The sequence below is a fragment of the Anser brachyrhynchus genome (genome assembly GCF_964034855.1).
Source record: "Anser brachyrhynchus genome assembly, chromosome: 2".
Lineage (NCBI taxonomy): Eukaryota > Metazoa > Chordata > Aves > Anseriformes > Anatidae > Anser > Anser brachyrhynchus.
This window is the reverse complement of record NC_137695.1, coordinates 56,090,012-56,104,627: the sequence shown is the minus strand read 5'-3', so window position 1 is coordinate 56,104,627 and position 14,616 is coordinate 56,090,012. Positions and strand designations below refer to the sequence as shown.

At 40.1% G+C, this 14,616-nt stretch overlaps 1 protein-coding gene across 2 annotated transcripts in view; it reads left to right on the top strand.

Moving 5' to 3' along the window:
* Positions 1 to 14,616, top strand: part of ADCY1 (adenylate cyclase 1) — a 171,015-nt gene that overhangs the window by 77,930 nt on the left and 78,469 nt on the right. For both annotated transcript variants that reach the window (XM_080578211.1, XM_080578210.1), the window contains one exon: positions 13,739 to 13,866. In XM_080578211.1, the coding sequence (XP_080434337.1) occupies positions 13,739 to 13,866 (128 nt within the window). The remainder of the gene's footprint in view (positions 1 to 13,738; positions 13,867 to 14,616) is intronic.

Below are 14,616 nucleotides of genomic sequence, written 5' to 3'. Positions count from 1 at the left end.
GAGAAACATTAAAAACAAAAACAAAAACAAAAACAAAACAAAAAAAAACCACCCAACTTGTTGAGAGTTCTGGGACAATTTAATCCTAAAGTTTATCCTTCCAGTGTTTAGAAGCTAATTTGTGGATTGTGGCATTAGATTCTTCCGTCTTCCTGTATGCTGTTTGTTATTATTTTGTAAGGTGATTAGTTTTGCTCTTTTTGAAATGCAGCTATAACTATTCTATTTATTTATTTATTTTTTGAATCATATTAGCTTCAACTCTAGTTACAGCTTGTGACAGGGAGTTCTGAAGGCAAACCTTAGATTTCAATTTATTGTCTTTCAACTCATTTGAAAGTTTGCTTGTACATTCTGTTAATAGAGAGGGAAGAGAATTCCTAATCTTCTTCACCGTAGAAATTATTTTGTGTACTTTTATCATGTAATTTCTTTTTGGTTTATTCAGGCAATCATCTTGTACAGGCTATTTTACCTTGTAAATCATTCAGTCTTTGAACTCTGTCAGAAGAAAAAGAAAAATAAGAAAAAACTCACTGTAATTGACTTGCGGAAAATGGACTCCACAATCAGTAAGATTGTAAAGTAGGTATGTTTATTCAGCGCTTGGCAGCACGGGGGGTAGTCCCGCCAAAGTCATGCACGCCTGACGCGGCAACTTGCCTTGATTATATGCAGTAAAGAGTTACATATGCATGAAGTTTCATAATACACCTATACATGTTCATAACCTGTCCCCGCTTCGTATTAAAATTAGTTCCAAGGAGTCATTTCCATAAACTCCTCCCATCTGCGCTTGCGCAGTGTATTCTGGTGGTGGTCATCGGGGGTCGTGGGGATGAAGATTGATGACTCTTCCTCGTCACCGCTAGTTGACCTCTTGTCTTTGCACAGACTCAGTTGCTCCTTGGCTCTTGTCCATCTGCAGGACCAGTTTCTACCAGTTTCTTAAGATAGGCTCACTCTCTTATTAGGAGATTGACCTTGGTAAGGGGCCCAAGGCTTCTTGCTTCAGTTAATTTGCACAATGCACCATAGTTAGCAAAGACACTAAGTAGCATCCTAGTTTAATGCCGTCAGCGCTCTATCTCTACTTGATAAGATTCTCCTAACTCCCTCTTTCATAATGATGGCACATTTTATGTTTTCACAATAGCATTGTTGAATGAATGCCTCTGGATTCACTGATATGTCTGGTTACTGAAATACTTGTAATGTCACAGTCTCTAGGCACCTTGATTTTAAAATCATAAGACAGCACAGGTTGGATGGGACCAGAAACATCAGGTCTGACGTTTCATTGGAAAAGGGAACCTAGAAAATATTAGCCAGTACACTGTCCAAACGCTTCTTGAAAACTTCCAGTGATGGGGATTCTACCATGTCTCTGGGGAGGTTGTTCCAATAATTGTTTGTTTTAACTGTAAAAAAAAATTCTTATATCAAGATGAAGCTTCTCCCAGTGCAGCGTATACCCATTTCCCCTTGAATTTTCCATGTGGCTCCTTGTGAAGAGAGAGCCTCCATACTCTTTGTAGTTGCACTTTAAGTACCAGAATACTGTTATGAGATCCACCCTGTGCCTTCTATTCTCCAGGGTGAAAAAAGCTAATTCCTTCAGTCTTTCCTTGCAGGACAGGTTCTCTAGATATTGGATCATCTTCATAGCCCTCCTTTGGACCCTCTCCAGTCTGTCTGCATCTTTTAGAATTGTGGGGACCAGAACTGGACAACCTGACAAGCACTAAGTAGCATGGGATGATCATATCTCTGTTTCTTTTAGTTATGTCCCTGTGAGTGGAGCTCAGGATTTGATTTTCCTTCATTGCTGGAGTGATGCACTGCTGACTCGTGTTCAGCTTGTTGTCCACTGAGAAAACAGGTCCCTTTTAGCAACTGTGGTGGTTTTATTCAGGTGAGCAGCTGAGCTCCACCACAACCACTCTCACACTCCCCCTCCTCAAAGGGAAAGGGCAAGAAAATACCATGCAAAGGCCTCAAGGGTTGAGATAAGGACGGGAAGATCACTCAACAATTATTGTGACAGGCAAAACAGACTCAGAGTAGGGAGATTAGTAAAATGTATTTTCTACAAACTAGAGAAGTGAGAAACAAAGGAAAGAAACCAAAAAACCCTTCCCCCCGTCCACCCTCTTCCACCTCCTCCCCCTGAGCAGCATGGGGGAACTGGGGAATGGGAGTTGCGGTCAGTCCATAACACTTCGTCTCCACCACTCCTTCTCAGTCACTCTTTTCCCCTGCTCCATGTGGGGTCCCTCCCACGGGATGCCATCCTTCCCGAACTGATCCTGTGGGAGCTGCCCACAGGCAGCAGCTCTTCAAGAACTGCTCCAAATATGGGTCTATACCATGGGGTCCATCTGTCAAGAGCAAACTGCTCCAGCATGGATCCCCCATGGGCAGCAGATCCTGCCAGGTCACCTGCTCCTGTGTGGGCTCCTCTCCACAGGCTGCAGCCTCCTTCAGGGGAACTTCTGCTCCAGTGCCTGAAGCACCTCCTCCCCCTCCTTCCTCACTGACCTTGGTGTCTGCAAGGCTGTTTCTCCCTCCTCACTCTCCCAGCTGTTGTTGTTCAGCAGTTTTTTTTTTTGTTTGTTTGTTTGTTTTCCCCTTTCTTAAATCTGCTTTCACAGAGGTGCAAACAACATCGCTTATTGGCTCAGCTCTGGGCAGTGGCGGGTCTCTTTGGAGCCTGCTGAAACTGTCTTTTATCTAACATGGGGCAGCTTCTGGATTCTTCTCACAGAAGCCACCCCTGCAGCTCCCTGCTACCAAACCTTGCCACATAAACCCACTACAGCAAGTCTGCTCCCCAGCCACACAGATCCTAGCCTGTAGTGGGCTCTTTGGCTATACTGTCCCAGGTGCAGAACTGCATTTCTCTCTGATATGCTTGCTCGCTCTTCCATCCTGTCCAGGTCTCTCTAAGATGGCTCTCCCTTCTGACATGTCTACCTCACCACCCAGTTTAGTGTCATCTGCAAACTTGGTGAGCGTGCTTACAATACCATCATCTAGATCATTTATGATGTTGAACAGCAAAGGGCCTGGTACTGATCCCTGGGGGACCCCACGTGTGACAGGCTGCCAGCCTCAGTAAAATCTCCTGTAACCATTTTGGATAAGTTTGCCCAATCTGCAGAGGTTTCCTTGGGACCATACACAACAATAGGAAGTCATCTTTCTGAATGTATGCAGTTAGTTAAGGTTCTCATAAGGCTTATGAGTAGGTCAAATAGTGTACAATAGAAAAACTGATTTTGCATTAGTTTCTGTTGGATTTTATATGCTGTTCAGGCTTAGTTTATTTAGCTCAGGCTGCTGCTTCTGAAGTTTCTCAGTTTCTTCCAATTTTGGCTAACCAGAGTAGCTTTGTGCAATCTCAGATTTTGCCTTAGTGATGGTCATTCTGTGTTACAAATTATCAATAATTGCTTTAAGCAACTGATCTTTGCATGAGGTCTTCAGATGTTTTGTAACAATGCTTCAACAGTATGGCTAAAGACAATGATGGGTAGTGGGCATTCATTTTCTGTGCTTTGTGCCATACTTCTCTCATAGGAAGGTTGAGAGCCTTCTGTTTGAGACTTTTCAGAAAGGTGTCTTAAAAGGCCAAATAGTTTATAACAAACACATATGCCTTTGTTTATTGTCTCTATTGAAGTTTTAAAGAATGTACATAGGTAAATGAAGCTTGGATTTTTCTTGTTAAAAATGTGTTTGAATAAATCTGTTTATATCTTAGGAACATTTTAATTTTAATTAGAACTTCAATGGTGTTTCTGTGCAAGGAAGAAACATATAGTTATGTGTAGATTCTAGATTACTCTTAGGTCCCAATGAATAGCTCACAGTTTGTCATTCATCTGTTTAGTTGTTTGTGGTTTTTTTTTTTAGTAATTTTAATAAGAGATGCAATCATTTCATTTTGTTGGTTTTACTTTCCCAAGGAACTCTTGGATATGACCGCTAGGCTGGGTGACTTGCTGCTTTAATACACTGCTGCTTTATATATTTCAGTGCATTTTCTCTTGGTGGTTTAGTTGTGGCATGGATTTGATATGAATGAGCTAGGCTTTCAAGGCTTCAGTTTCCCATTTGGCTTCATTTAGAGTTACACATGCTCCTGCAAGGCTATTGTCATGCTCACAGCTTGTATCTCTTGTACTTTGTGATATAAGAGATAAGATACATTTCAAGTATTTTCATCATGTCATCTTATTAATAAAGAGGAAGCATTTCTTTAGCATCCTGTGTGATAAAGAAGCATATTTGCTTTCAGGTAGCTGAAGAGAGCAATAAGGTCTCCCCTGATCCTCCTCTTCTCCAGACTAAACAACCCCGGTCCCCTTAGCTGCTCCTCACAGGACTTGTGTTCCAGGCACTTCAGCAGCTTCGTAGCCCTTCTCTGGACATGTTCCAGGGACTCAATTTCTTTCGTGTGGTGAGGGGCCCAAAACTGAACACAGTACTCGAGGTGTGGCCTCACCGGAGCAGAGTACAAGAGGACAATCACCTCCCTGGTCCTGCTGGCTATACTATTCTTGATATAAGCGAGGATTCCGTTGGCCTTTTTGGCCACCTGGGCATACTGCTGGCACACATTCAGGCAAGTGTTAACCAACACCCCCAGGTCCTTTTCCTCTGCACAGCTTTCCAGCCATTTTGACCCAAGCCTGTAGTGTTGCATGGGGTTGTTTTGGCCAAAGTGCAGGACCCAGCACTTAGCCATGTTGAACCTCATCCCATTGGCCTATGCCCATTGATCCAACCTGTCCAGGTCCCTCTGCAGGGCCTTCCTACTCTCCGGCAGATCGACACTTCCCCCCAACTTGGTGTCGTCTGCAAACTTACTGAGGGTGCACTCAATTCCCTCATCCAAATCATCAATAAAGATATGAAAGAGGATGAGCCCCAACACCGACCCCTGGAGGACACTACTGGTGACCGGTCGCCAGCTGGATTTCACTCCATTCACCATCATGCTCTGGGCCCCATCATCAAGACAGTTTTTAACCCAGCTAAGAGTGTACCGGTCCAAGCCATGGGCTGCCATCTTCTCCAGGCAAATACGATGGGAGACCATGTCAAAGGCCTTGCTAACATCTAAGCAGACTACATCAACACCCTTTCCCTCATCCACCACGTGGGTTATCTGGTCACCACCAGGTGGGTTACCTGGTCATAGAAGGAGATGAGGTTGGTCAGACAGGAGTTGCCTTTCATGAACCCTTGCTGGCTGGGCCTGATCCCCTTGTTGTCCCACACATGCTGTGCATTCAAGATGTCCTTTTCCATCACCTTTCCTGGCACCGAGGCCAGGCTTCCCCAGATCCTCCTTATGACCGTTCTTACAGACGGGCATCACATTAGCAATTCTCCAGTCACGTGACCTCTCTGGTTGACCATGACCACTGAGAGATGATGGAAAGTGGCTCAGCAATCACACAGTTCAGGTGGAGTAGCAGGTCTCTAACTGTTTCCACCTGAATTGTGAGGGGTTTCTTCTGCTCCTCGTCCCAGACTTCCAGGTTGGGAGGCTGAGTACCCTGAGGATAAGTGGTCTGAAAAAAATAGGCATTAAGAACCTCAGCCTTTTCCTTCTCATCAGTAGTCATGTTCCCCCCTGTGTTCAGTAAAGGATGGAGATTCTTCAGTAATTTCCCTTTCAACTTCTGTCTTACTGCACCTCAGACTTCTAAGAATTTCATTTTACAAAGAGATAAGGATAGAAGAAATTTGTCCCTTTCAGGATATCAATATTCTGAATGAAAGAATTTATTTGTTCTTGCCACTTATGGCATCTCATCTGTTAGCCAGATGGACACACTGAAGTTTTCCTTGTTCTTTGCTTTTGCAGTTATGTATGCCATCAGACTTTGCCAATATTTGTAGGTTAAATCTATTTCTTTCCATTTTAATTTACTATATTTTCCTGATTACCTTCTTTGCTTCTAAGGATCTTTACTTTCCAAATTTCAGTGTTGTTGTACTTGTTCACCTTCAAAGATGAACCTAAGGAAGTTGCTGCTGAGCCTTAAGCAAAGGGCCAGTAAGTTACTTTTTTGATCAGATTGTGTGTGGGTATTTTTTTGGAATTGTGTCTAGAACTGTCAGTCCTTCCCTGTGCTTTAGAGACAGCTAGTCCTAGAAGCAATCACTTTAAAAAGTTGATTCTACTGAATCTATAGAATGTTTTTAGTTTATATAACTATGTTATATTTTAAACAAATAAAAATATATAAAGTTTTGTGGGCTGGTGTAGATGGGAACGTTAGTGTTGGAAAGCATAGGTATGAACATACAGGATGTGACCTTGTTTGTGGAAATTGGTAAGTGTGCACTAGGGGGGGATATTTGCAAAGGATAACTTTAAGGAGATTTGTCTCCCAAAGTTCCCTTAAGAGTCAATGCAGAGACAGAAGCCCACTGAGGCAGATTGTGCTTGGAAGCTTGAATCCTCCTCTTAACTACCATTTGGAGAGTCTCCTTGAGAGACCTAAGAAAGCTTCCCTAGACTGAAGTTGTGTTAATGAATATGCCTTTGACTATATAGGATCTGGGATTAATGATGTGTATGATGTTAAGCTGAAGTAAGTGTCTGTGGGACAATTTTCCAGGGAGGAAGCTAACATCACACACTTAGTAGGAACATACAAATGGGCAGGTACTACAGAAGAGGTACCTCCTCTGACCTCCTTAGTACTTTTTAGGTGTGCTTCCTATGTCAGTTTTATGTCATATCTCTTGTCATGATTTGTATGCTTGTTATGAATTATCAATTTCTTCCTGAGCTTGTATTCCGCAAATCTGAGATTTGCTTCTTTGCATTGGACCATGATGGATTTTTCTGATCAGTTCCAGATGCCTGCAGTGTGTGGGCATTTGTACTGAAACTCCTGCAGCCAGCATGGAGAAAGGTATTTCTGGAGTTCAACAGGTGTCATCCAAATGTGATGCCTAATTGCAATCCAAAAATGTCAATTTAATTTCATTATTAGAAGGGCAGTTTGGTTGATAACCCAGGTGCACACTTGTCTAATGCACCCTGCATACACACACTCCTATATGGAGTCTTTTGTGACTAGAGGGGCTGTGTCTCCTGTGCTGGAGGCCAGCAGCACTATCCTCACAGCAGTCAGCTTTGCTCATCTTAAAACTGACTTTTTATCTCCTTGAAATTTCTCTCTGGAAACTACTTTCTTTATAGCCAGGTGAATACACTGTCTTGCTAGTTCTTTTCATGCAATCATTTTTCAGTAATTCTTGCAGGCCAAGGGAAATGGACATTTCCAGTGATTAGGTCTTGAATATTTTCCATGAATTTTTGTTTAGAGCATGACTTAATTTCATGTTTTGGTTGGTGCACAAAAATGACAGCTTTTTTAATCCTCTCTATTGCGGTAGAAGAAACCAGAAAAAATATCAGTTTCCTGAAATTTAGAGCTTAGTTTTTCAACTTTTTGTAGTACATTTGTTTCAGACTTGTTTCTCCTTGGATGCTGATTAGAAAACAACATCTTACAGGATTCTTAATGAAAGTGAAGCAGGAGACAAACATGCATATCTGTCATGATGATTGTGTAGAATATTCTTGTTAATATCTTTTTTCATTTCCAAGTATGCAAATTAATATACATGACTGTTAAATGGGTTCTCACTCTCAAGGACTGAAACAATATAAGTATTGTTAAATAAGTTTCCATTCAAAGTAGGGAGGAGCTTTACAGTAAGAATGGAAATTTGTGTATGAGGTGGGCCAAGAGATGTAGGTTATTGCAGGTCAACATATATAATTGCCCATAAAACTGAGAGAAAGCACTTGAAGCAAAATGTCTTCCTTTTTATTTTTATCCTGAATAATTCTACATATTTCACATACATATTGATATGGCTCCTGTGACGGTAGATAAAGTGTCATGACTTCACAAATACATTATTAAATTACAAGCTTACATATGCTTATCTGGAGATGTTTCCTCCCAGTTTTCCTCAATCAGAACCTAACAACCACTTGCCATGGTGCTTCCAACACTGAAACCAGATTTGTTTTCTTTTCCTACTGTTTTTGTCACTCTGTAGAAGCTCTTCTTGTTAAGCCTATACTCACTGTTATAGCTCTGAATATGTCCCCATTATGCTGCCAAATCAAACATGATGGAGTGTTGCGGTTAAGTTAGCTCATTCTCAATTTTTTTTTCTTTGTTTGTTTTTTTATGCTGAAACAAGTAGATGTGTGAGAACTTGTCACTTTTACCTACAGGCTGACAAAGTTACTGTATATTTGCAGGCATTATTCCATTAAAAGGTTATCAGAATGATTATATGATATTTTAAATCCACAGATCAAATGTAGTTGAAAGAAATATTAAAATATGCATGCAGTAATTGAGAGGATTCATAGAATCATAGAATGGCCTGAGTTGGAAGGGACCTCAAGGATTGTCTAGTTCCAAATACCCTGTCATAGGCAGGGATGTCACCCACTAGATCAGGTTGCCCAGGGCCTCACCTAACCTGGTCTCGAACACTTCCAGGGATGGGGCATCCACAACCTCTCTGGGCAACCTGTTCCAGTGCCTCACCACCCTCTGAGTGAAGAATTTCCTTCTAACCTCTAATTTAAATCTCCTCTCTTTTAGTTTGAAACCTTTCCCCCTTTTCCTATTGTTACTTACCCGAGTAAAGAGTCCTTCTCCATCCTTTTTATAAGACCCCTTTAAGTACAGAAAGGCTGTGATGAGGTCACCCCAGAGCCTTCTCTTCTGTAGGCTGAACAGCCCCAGCTCTCTCAGCCTATCTTCATAGGAAAGGTGCTTCATCCCCTTAGATTCAGTGAAATTTTGTAACTGGTGGAACAGTTTTCAAAAATGCATTACCACTATTAGCACACTGAAGTGTAATGGAGCTGGTGGTAATTTTCATGTCACTTCACTACACTTAGGATGTGACTACAAACTTTACCTGATAAAACAGATTCAATTCTCTCTCCCATAGGGTGGCTCACATCCAACACAATTATTAAAATAGATTTGAATACTACACAGAGAAAGCATGTTGGTAAATCTTTCTATTTTACTGAAGAAAAACAAAAAGTAAAAAAAGGATATGTGACATTACTGTTTACTGTTAATGAAAGCATGAGTAAACTGCAGGATTTTCACGTCTTTAGCTATAAGGAGTTAGATGAAGTAGGCTTGCATTTTATTTTTTTTATTTTTTTTTTGACAGAGAAAGAGTGCCCTTTCAAAGGGGATTCAAAGAAGGGTTCTGAGGACTGTTTCACATTTGAATCTAAAACTATTTCTTCATCATTTTATGAATTTACCTACCTGCATTTTTTGTGAATACTGCTGCACTGTAAGAGATTTTCACTGGGTTGTCCTTCCCATGGAATGTTTTGGGCCTTGTTTTTCTCTAACGCCTTTTGATACACAGAACAGAGTTATTGAGCTGGGAGGGGGGACAAGATCAATGTCTCATTCTCACCATTAACTGAAATTAATAACTTGGTATAATATTGTTCAGTTGCACCCTAAAGCCTTCTGACTAACCCTAACCAATTCACTGCCTTTTCTTCTAAGTTCCTGAAGGAGGGTGGCCATTTCTTTAACAGCATAACACTGTACATGCCCTTCCGAAGGCACTTGGAACAGTAAGTCATTTACTATGCCTCTGTGCAAAGGAAGGAGTAGACTATCAATGAAGGGAACAGGTATCAACACCCAGATATCTTCTCCCAGGCTAGGCTCAAATGCCTTGAAAGAGAGGACTCAAAACTTACATCTTGCCCAATTGGACTTTCAGGTTGAACCACATTTATTAGTATATTAAGAGTTCACAAGATCAATATTCTAATTTGCATTATTGCATATGTTGTGTGTATGCTTGGGATAGTATAGGTAAATTTTTAATCTGTGGGTCTATGAATGTATACATGCATATATGTACAAATGCCTATATTTGTGCTGCATGGTATATATGTCCAGCATGTTAACTGAAATATTGTGGGTTTTTTTTCCTACTTCTGTTCCAATCTAATAAAAAAGTAAAATAAAATTGAATAGAGACTTGAAAATACTAATCTTTCTGCAAGTCTCTCTAGTGTCTTTATACACATCTGTAATATAGATAAATTTATGTTAATTTCTAGAGTGATTCAAAGCTTCCTAAGACAAATTTCTATTGAGATTAACAGCACTTTGGCCTAGAGTGCTATACATTTTAAATATGCTGTATGTATAAATACACTGAAAATAAGTTACAGTGCTAACAGTGGTTACTTCTGTCTTGTTCTTACTCAAATTTCTGTATGTTTCTTTGATCTCTTTGAAAGCAGAATGAAGTTCTAGGTTTGTGAAGAGAGATAAATACTAAATGCAATTTATTGCCGCTTTACATCTTTAGGGAGTTTTAGAGGTGTGTTTTTTTGTTTTTCCCTCCTCCCCCAATAGTCATTTCATACTGTATTCACTAAGAAAGGGCGGTAACTGTGATACATTTGGCCTGTGTCATTGAATTAGGCTTCGGTCCCTGAGGATTAGAGGGACAGCTGGTGTAAATTAATGCAGTTCCCCTGAAACACATGATACCATGCTCATTAATATGAACTGAAAATTTGATGCCTTTTGTCTACCTGATACAAATGGTGACATCAATCTTTCTGCAAAACACATTTAAAACAAAACAAACAAACAACAACAACAAACACCTAAAACAACAACAAAACCCTCTTCTTTGTAATGGACAGATAGAATAAACTGTTGTATGTCAGTACTTGTCTAAAAGAAAGCTCTTAGCAACTTTGAAGGATCCTTTGCCTTCCATGCTGGGCTTCTACTTCACTCTGACAAACGCTGTGAATGTTGGTTATGCCAGAGGGAATTCTGCAGATCTGCTCAGGAATACCTTGGTAAGGAACAACAGGTGGGCAAGCTGCCTGGATAATGCTGTGCTAGTAATCTCTGGTGCTTTTTGTCATGTTCATAAAACCAAATTATCAGCTGTTTCTAACAGGCATTGCTTGTATCATCTGTAACTAGAATTTATACCTATCACACTTGAATTTGTCACTGTTGCAAATGTGAAAAATATTGTTGAGTCAAGGGCTTTTTTTGGAAGGTGCTGAGGAAACAAAACAAGGAGAGGAAAAGAGTTTGTTTTGATAATTTGCATATCAATGCTTATAATGAATGCTCTTATAAAGCTGCTCTGCATCTCCTTCCTGGAATTTTGTCTCACATAGAGAGAAAAAGAAAACAAGTGATTTTGCTAGAGATTACTGTATACTAATTGATGATTATAAATAAGAAAAGTGGAGATAATATCTGATAAGGAACAGAGTGGTGTTTTCAGAAACACCAGGTGATTTAGCCATATGTCTTCCATCAAAATTAATATGTCTCTAGAAAATGCTGTAGTTTTATTTTCTTTTATTTTTCATTTGCATGAGTAATGAACCGACATGGGAAAGTGGAAATGGATCGAGCTCTGTGCTGTCTTTTCCTTTCTCAAACTATCTACCAGTCTGCTAGACTGTGCTGTGCCAGTCTGATAGAGTAATTTCGTGTATCCCACTATAAAATGTGAAATACTGGTCTATAGCACAGTAAACTCTCTAAGAAAAACAAGTAATTTGAAATGAGCCATTTTGGACATAGACACTGAAGCAGAGAGAACACCGATCAATTAACACATACGTATTATCCAGCCCAGATTACTGAAATGGCTTTTCTGAATATCTTTTGGTTGGGTCAAATAGTCACTGACTGTCCACAGACCACGCATACCAAATTTGAAGATGAAAAGAGCTTTATGGAGAACTGTAAGCTGTGGGCCAAAACTGCATTTATTTTGGAAAGACAGTGTCAGCCTGAACTATTGAGTACCCTCTACTCCTTCAAGATTTGCCCACAATTTTTAAAAAATGGCTTATTTTGGCAGTATAATTTAGTGGTTTCTACTTAAAATGAGTGGTTTCTATTAAAAAACTTAGTGGTTTCTGTCCAAAAACCTTGAGTTGGAAGGTGTGTTTTGTGTCAGGATGGATTTTGAGGTTTGCATATTACTTTGTATCAATAATTCTTTTACTTTTATAATACCAGTTAGCCAGGGATCTCAAAATACCCTATTAAAACTTCAAGTAAAATTCATGAGACATTTTGTGGCTAGAGGGTACAAGGATACTTTAAGGCCCCAGTGACAATGCTTCCAGAATAATTATGCTCACATTCATTAAAATATATACGAGGAATGATAAATAACAGTATATTTTAAATTCTGTTGTACAGCAGAAGCCATTTTAAGTAGCCTCTCTTAGAAAAGCTTTTTCTACTAGTTAGGCATACCCAAAAACATGACTTGCTTCTTTGACTGAAGATATGAATTTACTTCTAAATTAATATGCACATAAAAAGAAGTAGGCAAACCAATATTCCCGAAGTGTTAACGTGCCTTCTTCTATGCCTGAACTGAGGTAAATCTTAATGTATAATACTTGCTCAATATTCAGAAACATATACAGGCTTGGGAATGACAGCAGCTGGAAGAGTGTATAATAATAAGCCCTGAATACTACGTATGACATGTTAGACAGGACAGGATCACTGTAGGTATAACCATCACTTCTGAGCTGGAATATAGCTAGTGAAATGGAGGCTGTGGTCAAATAAGGAAGGCTACAATTCTTGTAGGCAGAAGATTGAATGAGGATATGTGCTGTTTGAAAAGCTAAACCAGTATAAATAGGCCATTTTTTCCAGTTTTATATTACCACCAATCCCCGCACCCCCCCACCCCCCGCCTTTTGTCACTAAAGACAGAAGTGTAAATTGGATTTCTTTAGTCAGATTATTTACTTTTTTGTGCCATATCCTAAACGGTTAGAAGTTGCCATGGTCCAGCTGGAAGCTATACCATCATCTCCTCATGTTTCTTCATACTTTATTAGTTAAAGTCATGGCTTTTTTAAAAGGTACTTTGTTATGCATTCTCTGTTCAGGAATGAACTTTCTGCTCAGAGTGATGTAGTAATTATCATATCCTATCATTGCTTTTTCAAAATGGAAGAGGCTTAGCCTGATTTCTATGGTTGTAGAACTTGCGTTGTATGCAAGCAGTAGATAAATTCAATGGCAATGAAAAGTGACTGTATCTTCTGATGTGCAGGTACGTCATGTTTATGCTGAGAGTGCTATACTTTAAGTTGTGATTTATGTATTGGTAATGCACAGGTGTGCGTACATTTACAAATAAATGCATTGTCTTTCCTAGTAACTGGAACTGGATTTGAACAAAAGCTACTCAAAATACATTTTTTTTCTAACATTCAGTAGCTCTTTGACTTCAGTCCTTTCATTTGGATTCATAAAGAATGAAGTGTCCTTGCAAATCTTGAATTCAAATTGACCTAACATGAGGGTAAGGGAATAACTTTTGTTCAGAACTATAATGTTAAACAATGCTATCCTATGTGTGTTAAGCAATATGGGGCTGACTGCTATTTTAAACGTATATATTTATAAATAAATAAATAAATAAATGTGCATACGTCAGCTGTACTGTACAGGGAACCCAGATTTCATGAACTGTGACTTATTTCACATGAACACAAAAGGTTTCCCTGATTGACTGCATATTGTTGGAGAATATTTTCTCATTTAAATATTACAATATCTATATAAACAGTAAAGCTTTTCCAATTCTGTTTTTATTAAAGGAAAACCACTGCAGAAGAATAAAAATCCTAGGTGACTGTTATTACTGTGTATCAGGATTGACCCAGCCCAAAACGGATCATGCCCATTGCTGTGTTGAAATGGGACTGGACATGATTGACACTATCACGTAAGTATTGCATGTGGTATACCTGGACAGGAGTGCTGCAGCAGCTTCTGTGTGGCATTCATAAGAGGTATTTTCAGAGGAACAGTGCCTGCTACCATTCATACAATCACAGAATCATAGCATCATAGAATGGCCTGAGTTGTAAGGGACCTCAAGAATTGTCTAGTTCCAAGCCCCCTGCCATAGGCAGGGATGTCACCCACTAGATCAAGTTGCCCAGGGCCTCATCCAACCTGGTCTCAAACACCTCCAGGGATGGGGCATCCACAACCTCTCTGGGCAACCTGTTCCAGTGCCTCACCACCCTCTGAGTGAAGAATTTCCTTCTAACCTCTAATTTAAATCTCCTCTCTTTTAGTTTGAAACCTTTCCCCCTTTTCCTATTGTTACTTACCCGAGTAAAGAGTCCTTCTCCATCCTTTTTATAAGACCCCTTTAAGTACAGAAAAGCTGTGATGAGGTCACCCCAGAGCCTTCTCTTCTGTAGGCTGAACAGCCCCAGCTCTCTTAGCCTATCTTCATAGGAAAGGTGTTCCAGCCCTCGAACTGCTGGCCATGCCTCTGGTGATGCAGCCCAGGATGCAGTTGGCCTTCTGGGCTGCAAACACACATTGTTGGCTTATGTCAAGCTTTTCATCCATCAAAACCCCCAAGTCCTTCTCTGCAGGGCTGGTGTCAATGAGTTCTTCTCCCAGTGTGTACTCATGTCCCAGATTGCCCCAACCCAGGTGCAGCACCCTGCACTTGGAC